We start from the raw sequence: 10,777 nt of genomic DNA on the forward strand, positions 1-10,777 counted from the left end.
ATGAGAAGGTGAGTGTTTTAGCACAGCTGCCTCCTGAGGGTCAGGGGAAAGGAAAAGCCCTGTGGGAGGATTTTCAAGCACCACTGAGCTGGCACAGCAGGAGACGATGATTGACTTTAGAAGAGCCCTGCTGTGCAAAGGATTGTTGTGTTGTGGTCCCCTTTATCACTGGCTAGACATTTCTTTTGAAGAAGCCAAAAATGAGAGAGTAGTAAGATAGCAGCAAAACAAGCAAATAAAAAAATAATCATCAGACATCTCTCTTTGATGACATTGAGGTCTGGCGTTTTGTTTCTGTTGCTAACAGCTTCATTGATTTGGCAGTTAATTTCATTAGAAAGATTGACTTTGTATGGCATTGGTAAGATTTCTGTATGAAAAACTGATGACCTGAGGATGATGCAGTGCAGGTTGAATTGAATTGTTGTTTGTCTTGAAAAGGGATATTAATTTGAACCTCAATATAAAGAGGAGATTTTATTTGTATTTGGTATGTACAATCAGAAATACATAACACAGTTTCAATCTTAATATGTGCATTTCTTCACAGGAGTTCAGACATGCACCGCAGAATGGCACAAACTGGAAAACACACCCTTCTGCTGAGATCCCAGTGAAAACACCGTTCAGCTGGTGGATGGCTTTGCAGCTCCCATGGCAACAAGAAGGAGGTGGACTGAAGATACTATCTGTCAGCCTGGCTCTACTGGCAGTTCTTGTTATGTTTTACTATGGAGGAATGAAAACAGAACTGTGAACTGAATGAGGTTTTTATGAAAACAATAAAACTGCTGTTTAAAATCTTCAAAGGAAACAACTTTACCAACAATTTTTTTTTTTTTAAAAAAGCTAATATAAATTGGGCAATAATTTGTACTCACCCTATGCCTTTCCTATCATTCGTAGGAGAGAATGTTAATAAGCTCTAAGGACACCTATCTTGCCAAAATTTGAGATCCTTAGTTGGCAGAACAGTTTGTTGCATCTTTCCTCTTCTGTTTTCTAAAATGATGCAATGTTTGCATTGCTTATTCTTTTCATAACTGCTGTAGCAGGTAAAATTGCATGCAGGAAACTCTTGAAGTTTATGAGACGTCTTTCCACTGAATGATGTTGGTAATCTTTTGTGGGCAGAACACTTAAAGCTTTCTTAAAGATTTTGCTTGATGCAGTGTGATGGTTTGATATGTGTCTTTTTACATTAGAATCAAACACTGCTGGGCCATTAAAGTTTGTCATTTGTTACTATTGATTTTGCTGTTATGTCTGAAAGAATTTTTGGCCTGCCATCTTGTCTCTCTCAACTTCACAATGAGTTACTAGGCTTTGTTAATACAACAAGAGTTATTTTTTTACATTAGAAATAGTTTTCAAGGTATTGCTTTTTTATCATTGAATCAGAAGATGGAGTTCTGGTGGGAGAGTTCTGTTAAAAGATGGATATAATACAGTCTCTATAAATTTAGTATAATGCTCAGAGAACTAAATGTGAATCCCATATTAGCTGTGCATTGGATCATGATGTGTATAAGACAATATTGCTCTGTTAGTGAGGAGGTTACATTTTGCACACTGCAAATTTCTAATTACTTTCCTCAAGCCATTTTTGTCATGACAGGATCTCCACGCATCTTGAGATTGTGCTGGTCAGTCAGGGACTGGACTCTGTGCCCAGTTCTACCAGCAGCTGACTGCATGATATTTTTTGTTTGTTCATGCCTTGTCACGTTTCTGGATCTTCATCCAAACTTCCATTTGCAAAGTCTGTTTAAAATCTTAAGAGCAGGAACTGGTTTGGGTTTTTTTTAGTATTTTATGTCATACCCAGCACAGATGGAGCTGAGCTGCCTACATGGCTGTTGTGGTTTAACCCTGGTAGGCAGCTAACACGGAGCCACTTGCTCACTCTCCCTGCAGTGGGATGGGGGAGAGAATCGGAAGAGTAAAAGTGAGAAAACTCGTGGGTTGAGATAAAGACAGATTAATGGGTAAAGCAAAAACCGTGCACGCAAGCAAAGCAAAACAAGGAATTCATTCACTACTTCCCATCGGCAGGCAGGTGTTCAGCCATCTCCAGGAAAGCAGGGCTCCATCACGTGTAACGGTGACTTGGGAAGACAAACGCTATCACTCCAAATGTCCACTGCTTCTTCCTCTTTCCCCCAGCTTTTATTGGTGAGCGCGTCGTATGGCATGGAATATCCCTTTGGTCAGTTGGGGTCAGCTGTCCCGGCTGTGTCCCCTCGCAAATTCTTGTGCACCCCCAGCCTACTTGCTGGCAGGGCAGCGTGAGAAACAGAAAAGGCCTTGACTCTGTGCAAGCACTGCTCAGCAACAGCTGAAACATCCCAGTGTTATCAACACTGGTTTGGTCACAAATCCAAAACACAGCCCCATACCAGCTACGATGAAGAAAATAACTCTATCCCAGCCAAAACCAGTACAGTGGCTCTAAAGTGCAGGTGAATAATCCCCTAGGAAGAATGCTTTGTACTTTATAAACTGCGGATTCATAATAGTTAATTAATCAAGAGGTTCCATCATGATGCTTTCAGTACAGCCTGTAAATTATAACAACAAATGTAACTGTCTTCAGGAAATTAGGTGTGTAATGACTTGAATATTTTATTTCTTATGCAACCACTGAAGGTCATGAGCCAAGAGTCAAAATTCATGAGATTTTAAAAAAAAAAAAAACATCTGTGCTCTTGATTTGCTTCTGTTTGGGTTTTTCTCTGGCTTTTCTTTACAACCAGGAATATGTAACAATCAATAATTTACATTTGTAACAAATCTGAAATTCTCAGAAAAAACCCACTTGACTCTGGGAGCTGAAATTTTCAGGAGAGTACCACATATCACAAGATTCTCAGGAAAACTATGGGTTGACAAAATCATAATATCTGAGCCAATTTTTGCATTTGATGGGAATAAACTATGCAGATATGTTCTATGCCTCTAGCACTCTCTCTGTCAGCCACTCTAGCTTATCTAATCGTAGCAATTACAGACTCATTGCATCAGCTGTTACAGAGATTTACGAAGCTTGTGATTTAGATTCTGTGCATCATTGGCTTTAATGGAACCAGCTTATTTTCTTAGAAATAATGCAATATACAGAACAAGGCCAAAGACGACTTTGTAAATGACATTGCCCACAGAGCAGTATATTCTTAAACTGAACTTTAATCTGATAAGCAGGAAGTGTTGTTTATCAAGTATTTTATTATCTTTCTTTAGATTTTGAGAGGCCTTTTTGACACTTTGTATTGTAGAGCAGTAGAGTGTTTGTCATGTGTTTCTGTTTATTTACAACTAAGTCTTTCAAAGCCACTGAGCTGAACAAGTCAATTCTGGTCAAACAGTTCATCTGGACCTTCAGGCAAAACCCAAACTACATGCTGCTTGAGGCTGCTGTTGAAGGCTGCTGGGAAACCTCAGTGAGTGTAGAGTGAACTGTAGAAGTGTATCTACTTCATGGAACAGGTTGACCTGAACACGTTTGACATGTGATCTTTGCTCCCATTTGGCTCCCTGAACAGGGCTTTTAACTGCCATGTCCCTGCATCATGGCTTTTAACTGCCATGCCAGGTGGCATTTTTAATTTTTACATCGGCATTATGTTGGAGGCCTACTTCCACCAAGTCTTCTCTCTTTACAAGCCACCAGAGAAATCTACTGCACTCCAAGTTAATGAGGTCATTGCAAGAGAAGTTTCCCCACAGTCAATTGATCTCACTCCTGCAAGTGGGTGAACACACTCATCACTAGAAAATGTGTCTGCTAATAAGCAATCTACATTCAATGCCTTTTTTTTAAAGCAAAAAAGAATCTAATTTCCTTTTAGTACCAAGGAAGCCTCAACTATTTTTTTTAAATGTCTCTGGTAGCTCTGAGTTGTCTTTGGCTGTTTTCAGTGAGGAATCTTGCAAACCGCAAGACTTGAGTAGCAAAGACATCTTAAATCTCTTCTGAACAACATTAAGTGCACCCTTTTTATGTCCTACTTGTGCATGGTTTTGGATGCTGGAGGACTTTGTCATTTAATATTTTGATTGTAGCTTCCTATTAATGGTATACTTGTTTAGAAAAAGAATACAAAATAAAAAATGTGGTCTATGTAAAGCTTGTTCTATAAAGCAGGAGAGAGAAGGAAGGAGAAGGTTCCTTTTGAGGAGAGTTCATCCACCTCTATCACATCATTGCCTGCACATCTCTGAACATCTGACAGCTTCTGTTAATTTAGTTTCACTCCCCAGTTCAACTTCCCATATGGAAAGCTGGAGTGATTTTTGAATAACAGCAAGTAATATCTGAAGTGGCAGCAACTGGCAACTCTGACATTGAGCTTGGCTGTGGCCATTACCCAGAATTCTTCTGCTCTTCTTGAGAAGCAATTACAATTTCACAGGTTGGAATTAAAATTCCCTGTGGTATGCAATACAGTAACGGAAACTGTCAAAGTGATTTCAAGCTGCTAATCTCTCGCTGCTCGAAGAGTGAAAATAGAGCCCCTCTTACCCAGGCACAGATCTGACAACTTAAAAACTCCAGCCTTACACTATATTTAAATACATATGGAGAGTGGCTTGATCTGCTCACAGAGGATATCTGTAAAGATGTTATGTCTATGAACACTTGTGTGTTATTAACAAGTCTATCTTTTTTAACTTTAAGATGCGTGTAACTTCAGGGACTAAGACAAATATAAAGAAGTCTTATGCAAGAGCTCTGAGAATTTGGGGAACGAGTAGGCATGTGCCTGTTTGTGTGAGGCTTATTAAAATCTTTACTTATGTATTTTTGAATGTGTAGTATTTTTTGCTGGAAAAATTGCTTGCAACTTTCCCGAATTTTATTTTCACGTATTTATTTCCCACATTTTATTTTGAGTGCACTGTGTTTGTATAGATAGAAGCAAAGAGCATTTAGAAATCAAAAACAGAGGAAAAAATTGAGAGGCTGTAAAGCTAGGGCGCAAAATGAAAAATATTTGCCAAAGCTGCAAAGCAGGTTTGAACTAGGAGGCGCAGCCCATGGAGTTAGGGACTGGCTGCAAAACACCATTTGACTTGTTCAGAGGCAGGGTTCATCCACTAGATAATTAAAATTGGAATGATTGCTGGCAAGTATTTGTGCAAATATCATTAAATGTCTTTTAGTTGCATATGTCAGTCATGCATCCACTTAATATTGAAGTGAATGCTTTTTTCTTTAAATGAAGATGTTTCAGTAGCTGGTGGAGGGGAGACGAATTATGAATAGTTCTATTTTAATTTTAACAAAGCCTAATATAAAAAAAAAATTTAACAAATAATCATATCCCTGCACCTGCTGGTATCCCAAAATCTGTTAACTCCCACTTGGGAAGCTGTGGTTATGGATTTGGATCATTTGTGCTGTAGATCTCCTTGTGCTATGTTGTGACAAGTTGGGTGTTTGAAAAGTCATGGAAGTGCCTGTGTTCCAGTCAAAAAGCTAGTCAAGCTGGTGGCAGAAAAGATCTTCAGATCTCTTTGTTTCTCTATTCCACACCTCTCTCTTACGCCTTTTCACCATCTGTGCATAGACTTCTCTCCATTCTCTAACTCTCTTCTCATTCAAATCTCCTTTATCAATGTCAGGAGTTTAAAGAACAGTTAGATAACATGTTTAACTTTCCATGTGATCCTCTTAGGAAAGGAAGGTAAGAAAGAGGAAGGTAAGGATATGTGGTCCATTGACGAAGATGGTGTGATGATCAAAGAGCATGAGAAACACTTGTGCAACAATGAGAGCTACATCATCACCTAAAATAGATTATAAGACCTGTCTTGTGCATCCTTGTCTTTTTCTACCTGTAATCATTAGTTGCTCCCTCTTGTATTATCACTCAGAGTAAATTGCATTTCATATGTACTGCTGGAAAAATCCAGAGTGACTAAATTACATGTACATGGGCAAATTGAAGTACAGCAGTAACGTAGACTAAGATGTGCAGGTATATGCAGTCCTGAAAAAACAGCAGCCAGTGCAACATCATACACCTTTGGAATTCACAGCTGAACTTTTTCATGGAGTCCTAGTTACTAACATGCTGTCGTGGTTTAACCCCAGCTGGCAACCAACCACCACACAGACGCTCACTCCGCCCCCCCCCTCCCGCTGGGATGGGGTAGAGAATTGGAAGCGCAAAAGCAGGAAAACTCGAGGGTTGAGATAAGAACAGTTTAATAATTGAAATAAAATAAAATAATAATAATAATAAATTGTAATGAAGAGGAAAACAACAAAAAAGAGAGAGAGGAACAAAACCAAGGAAAAACAAGTGATACAACCGCTCACCACCTGCTGACTGACACCCAGCCAGTCCCCAAGCAGCGATCACTGGCCAACTCCCCCAGTTTATATACTAAGTATGATGTCATACGGTATGGAATATCCCTTTGGCCAGTTTGGGTCAGCTGTCCTGGCTATGCTCCCTCCCAGCTTCTTGTGCACCTCCTCGCTGGCAGAGCGTGGGAAGCTGAAAAGTCCTTGACTCAGCATAAGCACTGCTTAACAACAACTAAAACATCAGTGTGTTATCACATTATTCTCATGCTAAATCCAAAACACAGCACTAGGAGGAAAATTAACTCTGTTCCAGCTGGAACCAAGACACATGCAAATTCCAGGTATCACAATCCCCCCATGTGCAGAGATCTACCATCGAATAGGAGAGAAAAGGAGGGGAAAGGGAGAGGGAAAAGAAAAGGAAAAAAACCCAACCTTGACTAGTTATGTTTAAGTACAAGAAGGTGTTATTTAGTAGCTGCATCACCAGAGAAATTAGCAGCTTTCAGAAGGAAGCTAAATACTACACAGTGACACCCCAAATCTCTTCTTTGCACCTTTTGCGTCTTTTTCCTAAATACTTAATCTACATTCCATAGGGGTGAAGATTTCCCTGGCAAAATCTAACCAGATCAAGAGGAGGAAAGTCTGCTTTTTGATTGTGGTGATTTAGCACTTTTTTCATTGAGAGGGGGAGGCAGGGTGTGTGAATCATGTCCCATGAATGGAGAAAGAATAATATTTGAGTATCTTTTCGACAATCTTTATTTTACTGGAAACTATTTAGCAATGATAGCCATTCTTCATGAAAAGTGGTGTTAACATGATGTTTTACAGAGCACAATCTGCCTTGGATGGTTTGCTGAATGCTGGTTGTAGGTAATGGAGTGAAATTCCATGCTGGTGACCAGAGTGTGATGCAGATTTGTGCCTACAGCTTGCATGCTTTAAATGTCCCATCTGTCGTTGAGTGTGACAACAGGCTAGTTGTGCTCAACTGAGTGTAAAATATTGTGTCTACTCCCTTCCTGGGTGGTGTTTGTGGGGACTGGTGTACAAATGGTTAGTTGGCAATGGGTTACAGATTACGGGAGAAGCTTGGAGATGATAAAACGCACCAAAAAAGGGCCACAATTGTTTGGCACATAGTGTGAGTTGGGGGTCTGAGAGAAATTAATATGATGAAATCATGACATCATGGGAAAATTGACTTTGCATTGTTAGGATCTCATTGTAGTATAATCTGAAGAGTAAAAGTGTTTTACGGTGCTTGGAAGGCTTTGCTGCACAGACACCCTTCCCAACTGCTCATAACTCTTGGGGTTACTGTGGTGTGTTAGAGCAGTCTCTTTCACCACACCGGCTGCTGCACGCGAGTATCGCAGTCGGAGGAAAGCAGTCCAGCTCACTGGAGCAGGAGGGCACTCCAACTAGTTGTCACCTATCGCCCCGTTTCATCAAAACATTACATTTCTTATTGCAGGGTAGGGAAAATGGGTAAACTCTGACCAGCAAAGAAACTTGCTCAGTCCAATGGCATTCAGTAAATAATACATGCTATTTAATGATTGCAAGCTTCGACTATTTGTTTTGTACGTACCTCCATTCCATTCCTTCCCTGTGAGCCTATGTTCTCTCTTATCCTTTATTCCAGCTGCTTCTCCCAAGCTCTCAGCACCTCATTTTGTTTTATGGAAGATGATGTGTCTTCAGAAGGATAAGTATTCGCCTGAGCACGGTGGCTGCTTCCCTGAAAACCAGAATGCTGCTTCTCCTGTGAAGCTGATTTGCCAGAGGTATCAGTGCTTGGAAGCTATTGTGTTGTCTCCTTGAACTGTGTAGTGTCTGGTTGCCGTAGCCTTTGGGTTATATCAGAAACTCCCATTTGCTAGTAAGCAGTATTAAAAGACCTCTTCTGTTGTGCTATATTATTTTTAATCTTGCAAACCCCAGAAATGTAGTAATTCAAAGCAAGAGATAAAATACATCATTAATGTCAGTTGAACGTATTAAATTTGATATCCACTAGTGGCTTTATGAGCCGTAAAAGTCAATATCTAGCAATCATTAACTACAAGATCTCTGTACAAGAGATTATAAAGGCTCATGTGTGACATGGTCTGCAGAGTGTTAGCATGAGACAGCAGAAGGAAACAAGTGAGCAAGTTACCGGGTCAACCACACAGATAACCAATAACAGAGAAGGATGTTCCCACTCAAGGGACAGCTTAATCTCCAAGTATTACGGTAATATTAAGGAAATAAAAAAAGACAGCTAGCAGCTTAGTTATGTTGCAGCAGCCTTAATTTGCTTCTGCCCTGCTTGGATTGTTCAGTAGGCAGAAAGGGCAATGTGAATGACAGTCTCCAGCAGAAGGATAAAACAGAGCCTAACAGCAGTTAACAGCTTTGGCTCTGTGAGAAGGAAATTACTTGGTACGAATTTGAACCTCCTGCACTTCTGTATCTCCTCCCCATTCAGCTCTAAAAAGAGAGACCTCCTTGTTTTGGTTTTGTTTTCTTTGGGATTTTTTTTCTGCAAACACATGTTCTTGTTCCCAAGACCTATTTTATCTGACTCTGAAATAGTACTGATCAAAATCATTCACTTCTGTTTTTAAGATGAAGCTTGTTTCTGTCTTGTTACATTGCCTGTGAGGCTGAATCAACCGGCACCTTACTTGGAGAGGGATGAGATTAATTTTTCTATTGATTTGAACCTAAACTGGAAGTTTTCAGTTGGCCTGTGGAGCACTACTAAGGGGATCAAGAAAATCAAGCCTAGCTGGCAGTCAACTTGCTATATGTACTGTCTCTGTCTACAGATTTACCAGGATTGCACACTGGAAATTGTTGAAGCTAAGTAATCTAATTCCACTGATAAATTTTCAGTTTCTACCAATTTATAGTTTCGTGAAAATCAGGCACACAGATAATTTCATAGCCTTGCCCCAGCACATACCTGCTGTAAGAATTACCGCTGCAGGACAGCAGTATTATATGTTGCTCTCACCACCTCCTCCATGGAATCTCTGCTACGCAAGAAGAAAAACAGTAAACATCGTAGAATCATAGAATAGTTTAGATAAGAGGAAGTTCCTAAACTTTGTAAAGAAGCAGCTGTCTTGTGCCTCTGTACAAATATTCATGACAGCTGGTAGTAAATTGTAGGTTCTGAGTTCAGAAAGTTTGTTCTAGAACAGTTATGAGCTGTATTCCAACGTAAACTCTGCATTTGGGTTAACGGGTTTAAAACAAGAAGTAAAATCACTTTCAAACATAGTAAGTTTTCATGCCATTATAGAAGGACGGAGGAACTCTTCTCTTTCCCTACCTCGTAGCAGCAGCAGTCCGCTACTGTAGAGGTGGATGAGCCTTAGATGGGGCTCCTTTTGGGAGCCAGCCTTTTGTCACCTGTGTTTCTTTCCACAGTCTTTGAAAGACATTTACTTACCATGCATCCTGCAGAAGCCTTGTATTCTCTGATGTCCTTTAATGAGCTCGGAAGCACTTGTGAGAATGTTCCGCAGAAATCCAGGTTACGGTTCCAGCTTTCTGAATCACAGCAGGGAGAACAAGCTATTTCAGCCTTTCACATCAAAGTTGTTGTCGTAAGAGGGTTCAATAGTATATTTCCTGTTCTTGCTGCATACACTGCTGCAGAAGTTGAGTCATCAACATATAAATACTTTCTTAGCCTCAGAATATCTGATTTTTGTGTTGATTAGCTGCCCATTTAATTTCTTTTTCCACACTTAAGAATAATGAAATTGAGTCACTGCCAATCGTACTTCATATTGGTGCAAATGTCGGAAAGCTGAGGCAACTCATAAATACTATCTTATCTGCCAGGAGACCCATGAAACTGAAATTCTAGCGATTCCCATTCACAGCAGTAGCTTAAGCAAAAGACCTGGAATAGTTTCAGTAATAAAGTCTAGTTCTGTGGACAGTCTTGCACTGTGGTCTCTAATGGTGTGTTTGTGAGCAAGGAAAGTAAATGAAAGTCTGCTCCATGGAGGGAACATGTTTTATTTTGTTTTCTTGAAATGTTTAACAATCTGGCCCAAACTCACTTGACAGGTAGAATCGACAAAGTCTCCTTGCTTAAAAAAATGACAGTGTACTAACTAGTCTGATTTTCCAGTTGTCATAGTTCAGTTTATCTAGACATGCTATTCGTGTTTCAGGCAGTAAAAGCAAGCTGGTGTGATGGCCAAAGACAAGCATAAAACTTTTTTCTTACGCACTTCAGAGTTAGTTGGAAAGCAAATGTTTCGGCCTTAGGGCGAAGGAATGGTATAGATGGTTCTTTCCATACCTTGTAATTGTCAATATGGGACAAACTTTAAATAATATGAAGACCTAAGCAAAGGAAGAATTTTAAGTAAACAACCATATTCTGTCATACAGTACAATTTTAAAGTAAGCTACATTTTGAGAGTTATATCCGTGAAAAGG

General features: G+C 39.8%; 1 protein-coding gene across 11 annotated transcripts in view; it reads left to right on the forward strand.

Moving 5' to 3' along the window:
* CDKAL1 (CDKAL1 threonylcarbamoyladenosine tRNA methylthiotransferase) overlaps positions 1-4,809 on the forward strand; it is a 434,025-nt gene extending 429,216 nt beyond the window's left edge. For all 11 annotated transcript variants that reach the window (XM_075142821.1, XM_075142824.1, XM_075142820.1 and 8 more), the window contains one exon: positions 551-4,809. In XM_075142821.1, coding sequence (XP_074998922.1) covers positions 551-757 — 207 coding nt within the window. In that variant the 3' untranslated portion in view covers positions 758-4,809. The remainder of the gene's footprint in view (positions 1-550) is intronic.
* Positions 4,810-10,777: the final 5,968 nt, after the last annotated feature.

This window comes from Calonectris borealis, chromosome 2, assembly GCF_964195595.1.
Source record: "Calonectris borealis chromosome 2, bCalBor7.hap1.2, whole genome shotgun sequence".
NCBI classification, from domain to species: Eukaryota; Metazoa; Chordata; class Aves; order Procellariiformes; family Procellariidae; genus Calonectris; species Calonectris borealis.